Below are 21,795 nucleotides of genomic sequence, written 5' to 3'. Positions count from 1 at the left end.
AAAATATCACAAAATCCGAGGGTAGAAGACCAAGAATTCTATTTGTATATGTGTCCTCTAAAATTCTGCAAGTGGAAGAGTCAAAGGTAGACCTGTCAACAAACCAGTTATTGAATCTTTGTATTAACTGTCTAGTGAAAGGAGAAGTGAATTATTAAGGTTTATCTCCCTCATTGATTTGTAACATTGTTCTTCAGTATGCGGAGAGTTTTTAAAGCAGAGCAGTTCAGCCTTACAAAGCCATTTACTGTACTGGTTCTACACATTGGCACTCTTTTTCTCTTTATTACTTCATTTTGGAACTTTGATTGGCCTATTTCAGATCTAAGATTGCTCTAATGCTATACTGCAGTTGTATGAGGGGCTTAGTTTTCACTTTGTTCTCAGAACCAGGCTGGCTATAAATTTATCTCTGTTCTTTGAAGAAGCTAACAGTAAATTTTCAAGAGGGAAAATGGTGGTATATATCCCTACAGAGGAAAAGTAATCTCTTAAAAGCAGAATAACCTCCAGGCTACATCCTTTTAAAGAGAGACTTTCAAACAAGGACGCCTTCAACTTTTATATGTCTTCTATATTTTTCTTCAGGCTTTGTACCTACTCTTCTGCTCTCTGTGTAAGGTTTCTCTGTAATGACCCCATTCCTCCCCACACCCATTAAATCTGTAATGAAGTCATGCCGTTCCCAATTCTGATGTCATAATAACTTCCAGAGCTACAGCTGGGTAGCACATCCTGGAGATCATCTGAGGTTTCATCAGGAAAATGAGGCATAGAGACCCACAGTTGAAATACCTACAAAGTTGGGTCTCCATTCCATAAATTACCGTGTACCCTGGTGAAAATGAACTTTGCAAAGTTAAATCCAGGGGAAGGTTTCCATTTGGCTTAATTGCATTCGAAGCAGTTGGAATTACAGGCGTTGGTTTCAGTCAAGTTAAACCAGTCCTTCCCAGAGACTGAGCCATACTCCCTCATCAACAGATAATAAGATAATTGCAAATGAGGAGGTGCTAAAATAACGGGATGAGCTTGTGGCTCTGTTTCCATGTCTGACAACCTCATCACCTTTCATCTTTATTATACAGCCACCTGGAGCTGAATGTTGATGAATGAGGCACGCCTGGCGTCCTCACATGTCAGACACACACGCCTGGGGCTCCCATTTACCAGGGGCTCTCTAGCTCGCCTGGGAGCTACCAGAAGGAATAGATGTGGAGCTTGGGGAAGGCTGGGGAGAGGTTGAACCCACGACATCATCCATCCTGCCTGTGCCTTCTGATGTCATGACCAGGTGCTCTTAAGAGCTGCATTGGGAGGGAGCAGAAAGCTCCCCAACTGTGGTGACTGTTGTCAACAAAAGTGAGCCATAATGGACAGTTAAGCTGGCCAGCCTATTTTTCAGACCTCAGAAAGTTCCAGAAAGTGTTTCTTTCACCACTTCCTTCAGCCTAATTGTCCTCTTTCTCATTTTATGCCCCTGCTAGACCACCGCTCTTGATAAGGAGAGGCAGGTTTTCCGACGAAGACGCAACCAGGATGTGAGAAGCCGGTACAAGGCCCAGCCAGCTCCACCTGAACTCAACTCGGAATCGGAAGACTACTCCCCAAGCTCATCTGAGACTGTTCGCTCCCCGAATTCGCCCTTTTAATAAGACCCTTTTACTCAAAGTCCTGGCTTAACCCTTTGAGACTCTGAGATTCTTTTCCAAATTAATGTAAAACAGTTTCATCTGATCTATCTAGCACTCAATGCTTGAATGGCAAAACAGAAAGTGTGTTTTCTGGTATCTTTGTAGCGATTTCTCTTTGCTGAGTGAGATGACCACATGTTGTTTGCGAAGACGGCAACTTGCTGCTAATAGGGTCCTCAAAGGGTTAAGGCTAATTTGCAACTTTTTTAAACATAGAAACAATGAATGTGTTCATCAGTCAAACTAGGATCTGCAGTATGTAATATAGCACATGTTAACCCTCTGAGTGCATAGGATTTTGTGGAGAACCCCTGGAGAGTTTTTCAGGCCTTTGGATGTATACACACACATTTCTTGATTTTGCTGCAGATCAAGGGATGTTACTAGATGCTGAGATGTCCAGACAAGAAGGACATCTAGAACGATATCTTGCTTGTCATTTTTTTTTTGTGGGTTTAGAATATAGCAGGCTTATAACTTACACATAAGACCTCTCTTCTTCACAATCCCATTATGAAAGGGACTTTTTTCATTGAGAGGTATGACTTTCAGTTGCTGTGAGTCCTGCAGCCCGAGTGGAGGCCGTTGGGTCTGGCCGACAGCCTGACCCAGGACATAGATGGCGACCCACCCCCCCACCCCGGCCAACCATCACCATATCACCTCCACATGAAGATAGGCTGGTGATACCCCAGAAATGCTGCTTCCAAATCAGCTGCTGCTAGTGCCAGCACAGACCCTCGGGAGTCACCATGCCTTGTCCTGTGCGTGGTGAGTGAGGGACTGCCTGCTCAGTATGAGACGTCTACAGGAAAGCAAAAACAACTGGTGGAAAAGAGCAATAAATTGCCAGGTGCTCAATAGGGCTGGGATTTCAAACCGAAAGAGGAAACAAGGCCCCATTCTTTTTCTCACCTGCTTTTCGAGCACTGCAGTCTTCAGCATGAAATTCACGTAGGGTATAAGATCCATACAGAGGAGTGCTGGGGCACAGGAGCCTAGAGCCAAGTGCTTTGCAAGGTGGCCAAGGAGAAAGTACAAGGGGAGGCACACTCCAGAATGTTCTAAGAATGGGTTTTAATAAAATAAACTATTGGTAAGAGAATTCCATGGGCACCTTTAGGTTTACCTATTTACAGTCTCCCAGGAAGAACTGGATGGAAGACCTGGAAGATACCCCTGAGAATAAAACCTCTGTTCCCTGAGATGACCTTTTTATACCACTGTCTTTAGCTGTCTAGAGAGATGTGTTGTTTTTTTCCCTTTGGGCCAAGTTCTGTCTAAGACCTGCGTTTTCACTCCTGTTACCAAACCTTTCTGCCTAGCCCTATATCCCCAGTGAGTTTCTTCTAGAACGTGTTCCATTTCAGAACGGGGGCCCACAGCCTCCAGTGTGTCACTGCAATGCATAGAGAAGAGGCTGGCCATGGCATCTTGGAGGCCAGGGTCCAACTCAAATGTCCTGCTAAGGTTTGCTCAGCTCTATGACCCAGGAGACAACCAGTGAGTGATGTCTCATGAGATTTGCAACTGGATGGCTAAACAGCACTTACTATCTCTGTTCTGAATATACTTCAGTATCTGAAAGTCTTGAAATTCGTATAGTCGGTTCTTTATTTTCAAACACATGTTGGTCTTCAATTGCTGTTTTTAACTCTTCAACTTATAAACTATAGTCTGTGTTAACATACATTTTAAAAATCACAACACGCCGTGACTTTTGCAACAGAGTTTCCCCAGTTTTTTTTGCTTTTCCACATTTTGGTTTATCTCTTTGGTCCATGTTGTCCTGTCATATAAACAGTAGATCATTTATTGAGAGTTTTCTCCCCTTTTAGAGAGTTCTGAAATGATAGCACACAGCATCAGAAAGTAGCACAAGGCAGTTGGGTTTTTTGGGGGGGTGGAGGGGAGAGCACAGAACACCAGGAAGGGTGTTGATGTGTAGGTAGATTCCATATTAGTAAAATACCTTGAACTGGTCAGAAGTCACTGCTTTCTCTAGAACTATAAAGCAAAGCACTATTCTAAGATTAAGGAGTAGCGATATAGCTTGGCCTCAACTTTAAATGCGTGAATATGAAGAATCCTATGGACAGAGACCTACCTGCAGAAGTTTGTCACTTTCATTTCTTTGTCCAAATTACTGTTTTTCCGGTGGGCATTACATATATTGCTATAGCCTCTATGTACAGAACTTACAGTGCATGGATCAGGCCTTTTTCTGTCCAAGTCTAGGGGGACTGTGGATCCTGTAGAGCTGTGGAGTGTTTCCACACTGCAGAGGAGTAGCTTGGAGGAATGCGGGGCCCATTCAGCATGGGGATCCTAGCGCATCACTGTAGAATTTGAGTGATCTATGCTGAATAAACAGTGGAATGTGACCTGTCAAGTAGAAATATTGAGTAATCAGATGGAATGCAATCTTCAGCATTAAGCTATTGAGATTCTGAATGTCAGAGATGTACTCAGAGGGTTAACAGACAAGCACAAGGCATGCTGATTACATTGGTGTATCCAGACTGCTTTGCTTTTAGCCAGTGCTTTCAAATTTTTTTCACGACATTCTTGGGATAGTTCAAGTTTGAAATAATTAAGTGGTGGTGTTCTTTAAGGAATTTCTATAACCAAATTGATCTTATTTTTTATTTCACTTTATCATAGAATAAATATGTATCATTATGGCAGTGTATCTCTGTAATTATCGATTTAATCATTGCCACAGTGTTTCCATATATTTTTTTTTTCTAAGTATTTACTATAGCTCTTATGGTGGTGGCCTGGTGATGGGGACTGTCTTTCCTTTATCGATACATGACCAACCAGATGGTATTTTCAAGGGAATTTTTAGATACATCTTTTTAGTTGGGTAGTAGACTAACTAAAGAAGAACTCCATGACTTGCATCGTGTAAATCATCTTGGTAGATGAGAACTGTTCCTATTGATGAAGACATTGTAGCAGAAATCATTTTATTCGTCATAATCAATGAATATGTGATTTGCTCCACATCATTAGAAGGAAAAGTAAGATTTCAGTCATTGAAAATGTTTTTACTGTAGCCCTCATCTAACTAACACGTGGTGCATATTAAAATAAGCAGAGAAAAAATACAAATAAACTGCTGAAAACACTCAGTGTTTTGTATTCAGTGAGACCTTCCTGCAATACTCAGTACCCCCATGGGTGGTGGTTAACAGGCCCGTCAGATATTATTGAAAGAAAGCAATATATCCATGAATGAAGGCTAAAATTGCAATCCTTTACCCTTTGAGGCATATTTCAGTTGGAAAAAGAAAAGAAAAAAGAAAAATTGGTTTAGCTTAGAGGGTCATGGAGCTACCGTACGACCAAGGCTCACACACATTAAATCACAGTTGTTTGCTGGCCAACGGTGCCCATTAGACGACTCTGTACCCCACGCTGAAGTACGATTGTGCTTGAGGGACAGCTTTCCTAATATTATTGTGTTGCCTGCTAGCCCTTCTCAGGGTAAGGATCTGTCAGCATTTCCAAGATAAACTTCTGTTTTCAAAGGTTTTTAATTTGACCATAAAAAGGTGCCCCAGGCTGAAGTTTGCTATATAGGGCCTGTTCACTTCCTTTTCTGCCTAATTCTCCCTAGAAAAGGGCAGCAACAACAACAAATTTGGCATGTCCCCTTCACTGTAATTGCAGAATTGTGGAAAGCACCAAGATGCAAGATGGTGGTTTCAACGTAGTGATTCATTTGGATGTGTGTTTAAAAAAACACTAATGAGTCACCTGGCATTTATTGTAGATAACATATCTTTTCTATAATTTGTAAATTGCTATTTTTTAAACTGCTACATGATTATGATTATGATTTTTTTTCCCCAAAGATCTTTAGGAAACTTGAAGTTGTCAGTTCAAAAGTTAACCTTTCCTGGATGTTATCTGCCATTTCCCTTAGGAGTTTGGGCAAAATACTCTCAGACCTACCCTTACTTTGCATGTTGTGATAGAGGGTCAGATATAGGCTTCTTCTGAAGATGCAGATTTCTTTATTCAATCATTAGGTTTCAGGAAGCCATTCTTGTCTGTTGGGGAAAATAGTGATTAAAAGCACTTCCAGAATTAACATTTTGTCAATTCAGATATGGTAAGAGCATAAATCAACACACTTTATACTTTTTTTGGTTGTTCAAAGGCAAATAAATCAACACAACTTGAAGATACTAAACATCTGATTACTGCAAATGTGCTTTAAAATTGGCTCAATGGTGCTTATACATAAAACAGTAACAAATGGGGTTCCTAGGACTGTCAGAAGGAATCTTTAATTTGTATGTAATTACATACTCGAGGAGGAGGTGCTTTTAAGCCTGTCTTTTATTTTTTAATCATCTCAAATATGCAACCATCCATCCAGTAACATTAAGGGTCGTAAACTGGTGGGAAACAGGAAATTCAACGTAGAGGCTTAGAATGCCTCTGGTTAGGGTGGATTTTTTCGGTTTTGTTGTTGTTGTTGATAGGCTTCAACACTGAGGCTGCCGTGATCATTTTTCAGTGATCAAGCTTCTAACTGGCAGGTGTTTTGATCATGAGGTTTGCAGTATCTTGCCCTAAAGGAAGTGCGATCGCTATAATTAAACCATACCTGTAAATTTCTTCAGCATTCTTTTTTGGTCAACTGAAAAGAGACCCTTAATGTTGCTTTACTGTAAAATTGTATATTTTTGTCTGTGATATACTTTATTGATTTAAAGTAAATAATAGTTCTAAAAGCCTTCACTGTCGGTATTAAGAGAAAGTAGGATTTTAAAAGTGATGATAAAGATGCTATAATGTCAATTCATTCCAGTCCAATCAAATGTGGTAAGAAAAAGACCTTGAATAGTTCTCTAGGGACAATTTCTCACTTGCCATTGACATTAATCTTTGATGTATGCTCAGAAAAAATAAAAAGAAATTGAAACTGGTCCAAGGTTAGAGTCATAGCCTTGATAACTATTTTTTTTAATTTTATTAGGAAATTAATAATAGCCTTTTTCATTCTGGCTGAAAGAAAATTATTAAAGGATTAGTTGGGTGTGAAATTAAATAGTATTTTGCTCATGCATACTAAAAAGGTGGGCTAGGTACTTGATGTGTTTAAACAAGTTTCTGAAAGGTTTCAATTTGGTGCAAGAAAAAAATTCAATGTTTCCTTTGAAAATACTGAATTTATCAATTGCTGCATGGATCAGATGGCATAGGTTAATCTTTGATTTTCAGAATCTTAATGAAATAACTTTTGAACGATTTGTATCCACGATTAAAGCTGGAATGAGATCCGATTTTTCCCCTAATCTCTCAGTTTAAGCTAATAAATGTAGGTTAATGTGGAATGAAATCATCTGTGATATATTATGTTTATTTATCTCAACTGAGCTTTTTTGATGTTGCCTGTTTTTATGTAAAACATGTTCTTAAAGTTAATAAAACAATAGTACTTGGTGTATGAACTACTATGTAATACCCTAGCTGCAGCGTCCACTCCTTGGTTCTCTTTGCCATAATGGAGTAAAATTTCATTTTAGTTCAATTCATAATTGACACATTCAGTCCACGAAGGAATAACCCAGCTGTGTTCTTGGGGGGAATTCTCTCTATGCAAGGCTTTAAAAATTAGTCATGCGGTCAGAGAATAGCTTTCCCACATGTCCCCCACAGCAGAGTGTATATTTCATGGGCATAATTCAAAAACAACTATTTCAAAAATGTCCCTTTTCATATATTACCTTCCTGCCTGGGCCAGTGACTTGGATAAACACAAAGAAATCAAATACCATTCAGCCCTATTCTATCCTGCAACCTATGCACAGAAGCCCTCCTGAGAAGAGTGTTGTTTTATCCACTGACCTGTAATCAGCTGCCATTTTTATAGCAATTCCCCTTTAGGCATTTCACATGCAATATTGATCATCGAGAACATTGCAAAACTGTACAATGGAATCAAATTCTTTCCTGTGTTAGTTTTTCAATGCTACAAGATTGAAAAGCCGGCCAGCAAAAGTGACTTGCAGATTCCCTGGTGTCCTGTGAAGGCGCAGAACATCTCCAAAATGGGCCCTGATGCGGAAGCCTCAAAAGGCAAGGACTCTGGGATGGAAGATGATAAAACTGCCACAGGAGGAAACTCGGAAGGAACAGCCTCTGGGGACCCCAAAGGATTGGTAGTTGGAAAGGTAGGGCTTCTCTGCAGGAAAGGAAGTTTATGCAAAATGGAGGTAAACGGGTAACAAGAGACCGGCAAAGAAGCCTCCTGGGCCATTTCTTCTAACCCCTCCTTAAACAGAAGGAAAGCTTTGCTGTGTCCTAGGAGGTAGCCCATTCCCCCAGCTCCGGGAGGAGCACCGAGGGAAGACGAGGAACCCCGCCCAGCCAGCTGGACCAGCCAAATTCAGGCTGGCCATCAGCGCTGTGACAGATGTCCCTGCCAGCTTGCCTGCACATCCAAATCATTCATTCAAATGTTTCTTGAGTAAGTGCCAACCACATGGAAGGCACTTCGTTTGGGCTTAGAAAAGAAAAGGGAAACTCTGCTGTCCATTTTTGGTTTTACTACAGATCAGAAGACTTTTTAAGGCAAGAAAAAAGTCTCCAGCTGGAAGGGTTGCCATTTATTCTGAGGCTTCTGGGTCCAGAGGTCAGATAACGTAGATGGATGCACCCTTGCCCAGTGAGACTTTTGGATTTTCATGGCAACTTGGATTTTCTCGCTTGAAGATACGTGTTTACCATCTGCCTGTTCAGCGGTGCACACAGCCTGTGGTACTTTTGGCTTTGCTCCTGGCCTCTGAGGTGGAGGGCCTCCCAGAGTCCTCTCTGCCATCTGTAATTAGCATGAGATTTTAAACCTTGTCATAGGCTAATACTGAACCGTGTCTGTTTATTCAACAAGCCTTGCCAAGGACCCACTGTAGGTGATATGTTGTGCAGGCTAAGACGAATAAGTCACAATTCCTGTTTTTAAGGCTCTCCAATCTAGTGAGAAATCTTCTACTTTGGATGTCCCTGGGTTGGGGAGACTGATTTATCGCTCACAGATGGTGGAACACAAGTTTGTCAGGGGCGCAGCATCCCTACCAGCCCTGGACCGACACTCTCAGCATGTGTAGCCTGTGGCTGTCTGTAAGCCAAGCATCAGTCACATGCAAATACATTTGCAGCCTGCTCTATTACAACAATTCACAATGCCACCCTTAGAAGACCTCTAGAAGAAGGGAAAAAAGGAAGGAGAGTAAAGATAAGAGCGAGAAGGAGGGAGGAAAGGAAGGAGGACATGAAGGTGGCTGAGCTCAAAGGTGCCTCAGTCTTACAACCTGGTGGATTATCTGGAGAGTTAAAAAAAAGAAAAAGAAAAATATTAATATTAATGTCTCCCGGCGTGCTCGTCAAAACCAGTTTCAGGAGATGCTGTCTGTGGGAATCACAGAACATACCTTGGTGTGGATACAGTATGGCTTTTGCCTCTTCCACATTCCTTAGCCAAGTGAATGGTCCCCAGTGATAGGGTGCATAATAGTAAGATCTCATCCATGGCACCATCCCTGCATTTCTGCAGGAAGCAGGAGGTGGGGCTCTTCCCAAGGATGTTCTAATTCCCATCTTGTGCTGTCCATTCTCTCCTTGACTTTCAAGATCCCCTTGGAGGACCCATTCCTCACCACCTGGGAGAACATTCCCTGAACCTCTATTGCTAACAGAAATTTCAGCCTAAGAGATCCCCCTCCCCCATCTGCCCTCGAGGGCAGGTCATCTCCCATCATTAGCAAATGCCTATCAGGTGCCAAGCCCTCTGCTGGATCTTAAGTCACAAGGTAAAACACCTAACTACTGTTTCTGCCGTGCTTGAGGTCCTGTGTATGAAACAAGTAAATAGAGAGGTATCATCCAGAACGATCAGGGCTGTGACAGAGAAAAGCATGGAATGCTTTGAGAGCACTCTGCAGTTCGTCTGTGATGGGGAGGATTCAGAGGAGGATTCCTGGAGAAGACACCCCAGAGCGAGGGCCTGAAGCATAAGTAGGAGTCAGCCAAGAGAAGGAGGAAGACACTCCAAGCCATGAGAACATACATAGAGAACATGGAGAAGCTCAGAATTGGTGAGACAGAGGCCTAGAGTCTGCCCAGTGAGGCCAGGGGACAGCTCAGGGATCTGGGTCTCACGGACCATCAGCTGTCATGCCAGAGACAGGGCAGGGACTGGCACATATCCTCATTGTGTGTGGTAAGTAAACTTAAAAATGAGACAGTTCCAGATACAGATCCCCAGGACTTGGCTAAGGAGGAAGTAAGGCAGGGCAGATGGCTCTCTAGGGGATGTTAAAGACACTTTCATAGCTAATATGGATCCTAATTACCCCCTCACAGCAATAGCAGAGGGCAACCTCCCTTTGCCAACAGAAGAGCTGGTCCCACATTAATCCTTTCCTATAAGGAATAGAATCTCCACCTCACAAAGCTTATCAGTTCACTGTTCACAGGGAAAAATCATTTTTCTCTCCTATGTTGCTCACTTCTGAAAAAAAAAAAAAGAAAGAAAGAAAGAAAGAAAAGAGAAATTCACTGACCCTGAAAATAGCACTCTCTCTCCTTCTTCCTGGACAAATCCACATTGTCACCTCTCCCTACAGCAGGGTGATAATTAATGTTCCACCCAAGAGAGGTTTTGTTATTCCACCAGAATTACCTATTAATTTGCTGGGTCCTTCTGATTAAGTAGTGAACTTGTCATTGCTGGCAGGTTATTCAGAATGTGAAATACCCTTTCACTTTCAACAGGTAAATCAAGGCCCCAAACAACGCACACATTTTCAATTTCCTCTCTCATCATGGTGCCCATTGTTCTCACCATCGTGGATGTCCCGTTTTTTAATAACATTTTCCAAATCCTGCTCTCCTGCCGAGTAAACCATTTTTGCTCATCAATAGCTTCTATTGTTTCTACTTTCCTTGTTGTGGAGGTTTAACAGGTCACAGTGGTTTCTTAAATTGGAAAACTGAAAATTTCCTGCTCGAGGCCGGGAGGGGAGCCTCATTTACACACTTGTATCCTCTGATTTGCTCAAGGTACTTCTCCTTCCTCACAGTTTTGTGGGTTCTCCTCATTTGCCCATACCTGACTGTGCTTTTCTGCAAAAATGCTGACAGATTATGCCTTAGTATTGCTGCTTCTCACAACAGACCCTCTCTCAACACCCTTGCACTGGAATATCTGATGAAAATACACCAAGGGAGAGAAAAGGAAGGAGGCAGAAATCAGCCAGGCAGCCTGAGTCTCTAGAATGCCCAGAGTTGCATTCATGAAAGTGGGGAAAACAAAGATCCACAGCCTGGCTGACCCAACTGCCAGAGGGTATTTACAGATGAACCTCGGATCTCTTCAGTATCAGCTGAGCAGAGCCCCTGGGACTTGCTCTTAACCAGATCCCAGTGGGCAGCAATGGTGCTTACAGGAGCAGAGGATGCCCTTGGGCCTAAGGGGACACTCCTGTTAGTCACTCTCGGGATCATCCTGCTCAGCTCTAGCCCCAACCTGTCAGCGGTGCTTGCTCTCAAGTATGAGAGGAAGGCCAGGTTTTGTGGCCAAATCAGGCCTCCCATCACAGGCTCCTGGCCCCTCCCAGTCCCCAGCTCCCCCCGGCAAGGTTTTAGCAAAAACAACCCTGATATGACATGGTTTGTACCTGCTCAGTCCCAGGCTCCAAACTGCTCTCCTCCCCAGGGGCCCATCTACCACTGAAACCCATGTGGCTTCCCCACCATAAATGCACACGGTTTCACTTCTCCTTAATGTGGTCCTAAATCCAGACTGGCCTCTGGGCAACTCTGGCCTTGGCCTCCATGCCTCTTACAGTCTGGAGACTTGGGAATCATTTCCAAGAAGGTTAGCTTTCACGAGAGAGGCTGTATGCCCCTATTAGAGAAACAGATAGCATTTCGAGGTATTCAAAAGCACAGTTGGTGGGAAGGCTGTTTGCTGTTTCCTGGGCTGCGGGGCACGAATATGTCCTGAGAAATGTCCCAACTACAGGAACTCTCAGGAATCCCATGTGAGCCAGAGAGCCTGCGACATAGAGGTGGAGCTTTTCCATTCTAACTTCTATCACATCAGTCTTTAGCTTTAGAGCGCAGACCTGCACCACGCTGCTTCCGGGCCGGGCTGCGAGTTAGCAAGCTCCTTTGCCTACCCCACGGCCTCAGGGGCACGAGTGCCATTACCAGAGTTCCCAGTGGTGTTATTAACTAGTTACCCTCAAAGAATGTGGATGCGGGGCGGCGGCACGGAGAGGGAGAGTGTATGGGGTGTGTGTGTGCAGTGTGTGTATACATGTGTGTGTATGTGGCATATGTGTGTATGGGGTGTGTGTGCTTACGTGTGTGTTTGTGTGTGGCATCTTTGTAGGCCCTTACGGATGCATGTGTGTATGTGTGTGGTGTATATGATGTATATATATATGCATGTATATGTATAGGCGTATATGTATGTGGTAAATATGTATATATGTGTGCATGTGTATGTGGTGTGTGTATATATATGTTGCATGTGGGGTGTATATATGTGTGCGTACATGTGTATGTGGTATGTAGATGTGTATATGTGTGGTATCTGTGGTATATATATATGTATATGGTTGCATATGTGTGGCACATATGCATATATGTGTGCGTGTGTGTATTTGTGTGTGGTATGTGTGGTGTACATGTGCATGTGTGTATAATGTGTATGTTTCTACGTGTGCATGTGTGTATGTATCTATGTGTGCATATGTGTGGTATATACATGTGCACACATGCACATGGTTTCTGTGTGCATGCAAAGGGGAATGGTAATTTAAAAACGTGAGTCCGCATCACACAGTGCAGCAAGCTTCCTGCTGGAGACAGCTTAATGATCTAAATGTTTGCCATCTTATTGCCCTCCATAAAGACGATCCTTGCTCTCCCACCGCGACAGTCTTGGTACCTTCTGTAACATGGGACCTAGTTCCTGGCCGGACCTGGCCCCCTAGAGCTCTATTTACTCTCCTACACTGTCTTCCATGTCATCATCATCCTCCACAAGCACGGGAGGCAGCTGCAGTAACTTTAGATTTGAGTAGTCAGCCTCAAAAGTCCTGCCGTAAATCAGGAAGGCACAATCTGGCACTTGGAAATGAGTCGCTCCTCTCTATAATACAAGTTACTATATTTCAGTCCAGGGTGAGAGTTTCCTGCCTCCTGGCCTTCCCCTGGAGCTGATGCTCTTCACAGATATCCGATGTGAAAGGCTGCCTGCTGGCTATTGGCATCTTAAAAATGTTTACATGTGAAATCACCAGACCATTATCTTTCCTCCACGCGAGGCCCAGCTTTAACAATCTGCCAGTTGCCCTTGCTATTGACTTTCTTTCTTCCTGTTGGTTTGGCTGACACTAGTGTCATTCCCAGTCCCTGCTGGGAATGCTCCCGGGTCCCTGGAGAGCAGAGGGAGCCTGCCATGCCCCTTGCCTGCTGCTGGGGTCGCGGGAGGGAACGGATCACATTTGTAAGTATAAGCAGGGACTCATTCTGTGCAGCAGATCAAAACTGAGGGAAGGAATTTGAAATTCCCCTTCTTCTGAGAAAACCTGCATTCCTCCATTTGAGTTCAGCCACACCTGAGAAGCTGTGCCTGACAAGGAAGTGCAGTTTCCAAAGAGCAATGCACCCTAAAAGCCAGATTGCAGAGGGAGTGGGGAGTGAGGAGCAGAGCAGCCACCCTTGGACTGCTCAAGGCAGCACCAATCTCATTGGATTCGGGAGCCATGCACATGGTGACCTGCGGAGGAATGAGTATAGGATAAGGACATAGAGCCAGGCAGTTATAGCTAACTCTTTAGAGAGCTGCAGCTGAGAATTGAAAGCCAGAAATAAAAATGTGGCTAAAAGGGAATGAGTTAATGGTGTTCTCTTTTTTTTTAAAATCCAGAGAAACACTTATGTATTAAAAAGCAGAGCAGGCAGATACATTGAGAGAAAGGAATGACTGTAAAAGGAGTGGAGGCAGCTGGGTGGCTCAGCAGTTGAGCATCTGCCTTTAGCTCAGGGCATGATCCTGGGCCCCTGGGATCGAGTCCCACATCAGGCTCCAATGAGGGAGCCTGCTTCTCCCTCTGCCTGTGTCTCTGTCTCTCATGAATAAGTAAATAAAATCTTTTTTTTTTTTTCAAAAGAAAAAGTCCAGGAAGCTTCAACGTCATTCCTCATTAGGACAATGCAAACTCAAATATCCATGAGACGCCGCTTCACACTCGGTGGGATGACTAAATAAAAAAGGCAGACACCAACAAGTGTTGGAGGGCATCTGAAGAAGTTAAAACCTCATACATTGCTTGTGGGATTTGAAAATGAGGCATCCACTTTGAAAAGTAGTGTGGCAGTTCTTCAGACTGTGATAGAGCTACCATATAACCCAGCAATTCTACTCCTACGTATATGCCCAAGAGAATTGAAAACATACGCTCACACAAAAACCTGTACACAAACGTTCACAGCAGAATTATCCGTCATTGCCAAAAAGTGGAATAATTCAAATGTGATTAATTAATGAATGTATAAACAAAATATGGTACGTCCATACCATCAGTAGCATTCTGCTGTCATAGGAGATGAAGCACTGATTTGCACAACACAGATGAGCCTCGAAAATGTTACATTAAGAGAAAGAAGCTACTTACAAAAGGTCCCATAATGTATGAGTCCATTTATATGAAATATCCAGAATAGGCAAATCCAAGGATTAGGGCGAGCTGGTAGCCGGGAGTGACTGCTAGAAGGCATGGGGTTTCTTTTGGAAACGATGAATGTGTTCTAAAATGATACAGTGGTAAAAGTCGCACAACTCTGAAGATACTAGAAACTCCTGAATTGCACACTTTAGGAGGGTGTCTTCTATGAGATGCAAAGTGAGACAGAGCAGCTACTGATTTGAGTGAGGGAACTTGTGCACAGCTGGTGACTGTTGCTCCAGCTCGGTGACACTGGTCAGCCCCGGAGGGGCAGGGGACAACCAGCATGGAAATGCCACTACACTCAGCGAAAGCCATGATAGTCTAGAAAAGTGGTTATTTTTCAAAACTAAGACTTTTTTAAAAATTTTATTTATTTATTCATGAGAGACACACAGAGGGAGGCAGAGACACAGGCAGAGGGAGAAGCTGGCTCCCTGCAAGGAGCCCGATGTGAGACTCGATCCCAGGACCCCAGGATCACAACCTGAGCCAAAGGCAGGTGCTCAACTGCAGAGCCACCCAGGTGCCCCTCAAAATTAAGACTTCTATGTCCCTATTTTCTCTCTCCTTCTTCATCTGCTGCCTGTGCCCCTCCATTCCCCCAACACCCCCTCCTCTACCCAGTCAAGTTCTAATCATCCTGGGAGACCCACCAGTGCATCTCCATTTGGTGAACTCTTTGCCAACCACTCCCACCCTCACCCCCCAGTAATTAAACTGGGGCATTTCTGCTTTGTGCACTACTGTACTATTTCATACTATTTACTGTTTAAAACTCACTCTGCTTGTTTCTTTGGTGTTGAGTTTAATAAGTTCTTTATAGATTTTGGAAACTAGCCCTTTATCTGATATGTCGTTTGCAAATATCTTCTCCCATTCTGTAGGTTGTTTTTTAGTTTTGTTGACTGTATCCTTTGCTGTGCAAAAGCTTCTTATCTTGATGAAGTCCCAATAGTTCATTTTTGCTTTTGTTTCTTTTGCCTTTGTGGATGTATCTTGCAAGAAGTTACTGTGGCCGAGTTCAAAAAGGGTGTTGCCTGTGTTCTCCTCTAGGATTTTGATGGACTCTTGTCTCACATTTAGATCTCTCATCCATTTTGAGTTTATCTTTGTGTATGGTGAAAGAGAGTGGTCCAGTTTCATTCTTCTGCATGTGGATGTCCAATTTTCCCAACACCATTTATTGAAGAGACTGTCTTTCTTCCAATGGATAGTCTTTCCTCCTTTATCGAATATTAGATGACCATACATTTCAGGGTCCACTTCTGGGTTCTCTATTCTGTTCCATTGATCTATGTGTCTGTTTTTGTGCCAGTACCACACTGTCTTGATGACCACAGCTTTGTAGTACAACCTGAAATCTGGCATTGTGATGCCCCCAGCTATGGTTTTCTTTTTTAAAATTCCCCTGGCTATTCGGGGTCTTTTCTGATTCCACACAAATCTTAAAATAATTTGTTCTAACTCTCTGAAGAAAGTCCATGGTATTTTGATAGGGATTGCATTAAACGTGTAAATTGCCCTGGGTAACATTGACATTTTCACAATATTAATTCTTCCAATCCATGAGCATGGAATATTTTTCCATCTCTTTGTGTCTTCCTCAATTTCTTTCAGAAGTGTTCTATAGTTTTTAGGGTAGAGATCCTTCACCTCTTTGGTTAGGTTTATTCCTAGGTATCTTATGCTTTTGGGTGCAATTGTAAATGGGATTGACTCCTTAATTTCTCTTTCTTCAGTCTCATTGCTAGTGTATAGAAATGCCATGAAATATCATGAAATGGGCAAAAGACATGAAGAGAAATCTCACAGAGGAAGACATGGACATGGCCAACATGCACATGAGAAAATGCTCTGCATCACTTGCCATCAGGGAAATACAAATCAAAACCACAATGAGATACCACCTCACACCAGTGAGAATGGGGAAAATTAACAAGGCAGGAAACCACAAATGTTGGAGAGGATGCGGAGAAAAGGGAACCCTCTTACACTGTTGGTGGGAATGTGAACTGGTGCAGCCACTCTGGAAAACTGTGTGGAGGTTCCTCAAAGAGTTAAAAATAGACCTGCCCTACGACCCAGCCATTGCACTGTTGGGGATTTACCCCAAAGATTCAGATGCAATGAAACGTCGGGACACCTGCACCCCGATGTTTCTAGCAGCAATGGCCACAATAGCCAAACTGTGGAAGGAGCCTCGGTGTCCATCGAAAGATGAGTGGATAAAGAAGATGTGGTTTATGTATACAATGGAATATTACTCAGCAATTAGAAACGACAAATACCCACCATTTGCTTCAACGTGGATGGAACTGGAGGGTATTATGCTGAGTGAAATAAGTCAATCGGAGAAGGACAAGCAGTGTATGTTCTCATTCATTTGGGGAATATAAATAATAGTGAAAGGGAATATAAAGGAAGGGAGAAGAAATGTGTGGGAAATATCAGGAAGGGAGACAGAACATAAAGACTCCTAACTCAGGGAAACGAACTAGGGGTGGTGGAAGGGGGGAGGAGGGCGGGTGTTGGAGGGGAATGGGTGACGGGCACTGAGGTGGACACTTGACGGGATGAGCACTGGGTGTTTTTCTGTATGTTGGTAAATTGAACACCAATAAAAATTAATTAAAAAAAATAAAAAATAAATAAAACTCACTCTGCTATAGGGCAAATATGTTTTTGCATGCCTGTCTCTCCTTTTTGGAAGGCCAGTTCTCTCACTTCCTCTCATCTACATTTTTCTCTGTAGCATTTAGCACTGCACCTAAAAAGAAGAGGTGCTTAACAAATGTTTGGGGACAAAAGGATGGAGGGATGGAAGCAAGAAGAATGCCTTAAGAAGCAACTGGACTGGGAGCACAGTGGTTGAGTGTCCAATCACTGTGCTGTACACCTGAAATGAATGTAACATTGTGTGTCAACTATATTTCAATTTTAAAAAAGTACTCTAGCTTTTACATTAAATTACATAAAGAAATTATAATTATTGTGCCTATATACTGACTAAAGTCCACCAATGATGAACATTCATCAACAGTGAACAAATAGATTGTGGGGGTGTCAGCCCTACCACCCTCTTCCACCTAAGGGTTGTTTATCTTGTTAGTCTAAACCTGGCTTTTATTAGTTATGTAGAAGGGATGTTCAAGAAATACATACTAACCCTGAGTATAAAATAAAAAAATAAATAAATATTATTATGATGATATGATATGAGATGATAGATAGATAGATAGATAGATAGATAGATAGATAGATAGATAGAGGCAGGATTTTGATTCTCCAACCAACAGGCACCATTTCGATGTGCTAATAGCTGCAAATAACTGGAGTGACCAGTTAGCACTAAAGAGAGGTATTGACTAAATTTTAGCATATGTGGAACTGAAAAAGCAGATCAGGAAAAGTTTTGGGGTAACAATAATTTCTATAGACCCATGCCCTAAAGTGGGAAGTTGTTCAGAGTTGATATTTTTCCCATGGCAGTGAAAATGCTTGTATCATTAACCTTAGAACTTCCAGATGCCACAAAAATAAAAATACTTAAGCCCACAATGTGGCAGTGAGGAGGTATATCTCCCTAAGAGTAGTGGCTAGATGAGTTACAGTTTTATTGTTGCAAGGTGTAAGTACAACCCAAATGATTTTTGACTAAAGAAATGCATGTTCATTGTTGAAAATTGTACATTATGTGTAAACAAAAAGGGGAAAATCATCTGTAATTCTACCACCGGGAGATAAGTACTATGAAGATGTCAGCAGTTATGCTTCTGATCTTTAAAAAAATAGAATTATCCCATATTTACATACATTCAAGACATTTAACTAATATTTATTGAGGCTTCTAGGTGGAAGAGATGCATATATCAGTAAAACAAGAGACAAACATCCCTCCCTCTTGAAGCTTATATTTTACTTGGAGGGAAATACACTATCAACATAATAAGAAAATTATTCATGTATTTCGTTGAATTTCAGGCACCATTGGTATTAGTTATTATTGCCTAATAAAAGACATCAAAGCAAAAGACATTATTTAAGTCACTAGTCTGTGGGTCACTTGTTTGGGCTCAGCTGGGTGGTTCTTATGACCTCTTCTGAGATTACTCCTCTAATTCACAATTAGCTCCCTAGGAGCTGGCCAGCTCTGCTTTCAGCAGTTTCTGTCTGTCAGTTGGGACAGTAGAGGCAACTGGGCCATTTGTCTGTCATCCATCAGACTAGCTTGGGGTTGTTCATATGGCAGAAGCAGAATTCCAGGGCTTCTTAAGAACCAGGCTCAGAACTGGCCCCTCCTGCCACAGTATATATCTATCAAAGCCAGCTAGCATAGCAGGCAGGTAGGGAAATAGAGGGGCTACAAAATAAAAGAGGGGAGGGGATAAAAAGAAGGGAATAATCACAAAAGTTTCTGCAAACAATCCATCATACATCAACTGTAACGTGCACCATCATCCTATACACTACTCTAAAAGAGAAAAGTGGGGCGCCTGATTGGCTCAGTCAGTGGATCGTGTGACTCTTGATCTCAGGATCATGAGTTCAAGCCCCACGATGGGTATAGTTTACTTAAGAAAATTAAAAAATAAAAGAGAAAAGCTGCCCATAAATTGGGAGACATAGTGATTGTCAGTTGTATCTCAGTATCAGCAATGTTAACTATAGAAATCATAACACCTCATAAGTCAATGAAAAATGGCAATTAGAAAGTCATAAGTCTATGGGGAAAAAAAAGAACCATGAAAGGTGATTGGGAGGGATATAACCAAAAAAAAAAAAAAAAATGGGGAGGCAAGGTGCAGTTTTGAGTAAGGCAGTCAAGGTCACCCAGAAGGTCTGAGCAAAGACTGGAAGCAGCTGAGGGAGGAGTTACGAAGGTATCTGTGAATAGCCAGTAGATAAGGCCTGAAGCAAGAGTTTGCCTGGTGTGTTGGAGAAATGAGAAGTGTGTTGTGGTGGAGGTAATGAGGGAAGAGTGAGGTGTGGAGGACTTTGTAGGATACTTTATGTGTTGGACTCCTAGTGAGCTTGAAGCTATGAGCCTAGCTCTAATGCCTTACAAGGCATTACAAGACATTAGCTCTCTGTGTTGAGAGCTTGTGAGGTATAACAGCAAGAAGACCAGAGGAAAGACTGTTGTACCCAACCAGCTGAGAGATGATGGTGGCTTGCACTAGAACAATAGCAGTGATTCTGGTGAGGCTCAGATTCTAGGTACACTTTGAAAGTAGGGGTCGAAAAATTTCCTGAGAGATTGGATGCAGGCTGTGACAATCAAGGATGATTCCAAAATTTTGTTTCAAGCAAATGGAAGGAGGGAATTGCCATTTGCCATGGTAGTGGTTATAGGTAAAGCCTATTTGGCAAATGGGTGGACATCAGGACTTCATATTTTTTAAATAATCAAGATTAATTTTTGTCTATTAAATATCCAAGTACATTTTAACCTTTTCTCAATTAAAATGTCATGTATATCATGCCTGTCATCCAGTATTCTTTTACATCTTTTTAAATAATTGCACTATTCCTTTCATGGGTATATCGTGATCTTTTTCATTATCCCTTACTGATAAACAATTAGGCATTTCCAATATTTTATGACCACAAACAAGACTTCAGTGAATATCCTCAGAGTAAAATCTTTGTGCAGATCAACCATTTTCTTAGTGTAAATTTCTCAAACTGGAATTGCTGGTATGGAGCATTTACATATGTTTAATATGTTTGATATATGTGGTAAAATTTCTCTCCAGAAAAGTACCAACTTATGTTCCCACCACCACAATGAGTGACTGTTTTCTTGCACTCAGGTGCATTTTTAAATTCAGAGATTCGGATCAGAGAAAATATTTCATGAGATCAAAATAATTTTACTCTAAATCCAACAAATATTTATGGAACACCTACTATCTTCCAGATATATTTTCTATACCTCCCCAGTCACAGCCTCACTGAATGCTCACAAATGTGGTAAATAGCTATTATTAAAAAATCAGAAAAAAAAAATCAGCCCAGAGATGCCTGGGTGGCTCAGTAGTTGAGCGTCTGCCTTTGGCTCAGGAAGGCCAATGCATAAAAACATCAGGATATGAATCACAGATCCAATAGCTTGTGTATGCACGCTGATGGGCAGCCACAAACCTAAATGTACTTGTATCTACTGAGAGTCACAGAACACCCTTGTGCGGGTGGGTTGAGGACACACCATCACACAAAACGTCAGAGTGCGAATAATAAGGAGAATATCAAGGCAGGAGAAAAGGATCATTTTGGGCGCATGGACAAGTAAGTGTTGTTGAACCAGAAAGAAATGAGCAGTTCAGGGAGCTAAGAAGAAAGCCTAAATACTCCCTCAAAGAAAAGAAACAAGAGCTTAGAGGCATGTTGATTGCATTGTCTTCCCATAATTGTATAGAAGAGAAGAAACAGAACAGTTGGCCAGAAAATACACATTATGCCGTGAAAGGAAACGATGATGTTACTCAGGCCATAGACACTGGGTCAATGAGGCGAGGTGATTAAATTGCCAAGGCCTAATCCCCCAGCTGGGAGGAATCCAAGAGGAAGAAGGAGGTGGGTCTGGAGGCATGAAAATAAAGCGTTACCCTTGTAGTAAAGGCATTTTCAGAAGGCCTTCCAAGGGCAAATGGTAACAACGAGATGATAAGAGCAATATTGCATTGCACACTGCCAAGCATTTCACACCTAGAAAAATGTTACAGACTGGGCCAGAGGAGGATGAGAGGAGAGAGAGGAGGAGGAGACGAGCTATCGTGTGGTAAAGGTGAAGGAAAGAGTAACCCTGAGGGAGGCAGGTCGAGATAATAAAATCCACTCTGCCCCATCAGATGCCTGGTAAGTTGCAGGTGCAGGCCAGGCTGGCTAAGAACAGGCTCTGCCCGACAGTCCTTTCCTACCGGAGTCTCACCTCTCCCCTGCGCGTCCTCAGCCTTTCCAGAGAAGTGTGGATGTAAGCTCCTCCTGCCTCCCTTCTCACTGGACACGAGGTCCTCCTGTGCGGATATACGGATGCCTTTGGGCCTTGACCTTGTGAGTTCCTTCGTCCTGTCTGGTGGTAACGCTCAGCCTCGAATCTCAGGTATTTAAGTCACCGTAGCCCAGCAGAAGGCCCATGTGGCAACAGCTATTGATGTTGTTTTGTTTTGTTTTTAATTGAAGTGACATTCACATAGCATAAAATGAACCCCCTTAAAGTGTACAATTCGGTGGCATTAAGTACATTCATAATGTTGTGCAACCACCTCCCCCCTCTAATTGTAGAATGGCAGCGAGCTTTTGCTGGGCTTAGCCACTGCTGTCTTGAGGCCTCACTA

General features: G+C 42.5%; 1 protein-coding gene across 9 annotated transcripts in view; it reads left to right on the top strand.

Annotated features, from left to right (window-relative positions):
• The window catches only part of DCLK1 (doublecortin like kinase 1), a 344,423-nt gene extending 337,258 nt beyond the window's left edge, over positions 1-7,165 (top strand). For 7 of the 9 annotated variants that reach the window (XM_072720014.1, XM_072720009.1, XM_072720008.1 and 4 more), the window contains one exon: positions 1,488-4,831. In XM_072720014.1, coding sequence (XP_072576115.1) covers positions 1,488-1,545 — 58 coding nt within the window. In that variant the 3' untranslated portion in view covers positions 1,546-4,831. Of the gene's footprint in view, positions 1-1,487 lie in introns of all 9 variants that reach the window. The other 2 variants (XM_072720012.1, XM_072720011.1) reach the window with 1 other exon arrangement.
• Positions 7,166-21,795: the final 14,630 nt, after the last annotated feature.

This window comes from Vulpes vulpes, chromosome 9, assembly GCF_048418805.1.
Source record: "Vulpes vulpes isolate BD-2025 chromosome 9, VulVul3, whole genome shotgun sequence".
Taxonomy (NCBI): Eukaryota; Metazoa; Chordata; class Mammalia; order Carnivora; family Canidae; genus Vulpes; species Vulpes vulpes.
This window is presented reverse-complemented; position numbering and strand designations above follow the sequence as displayed.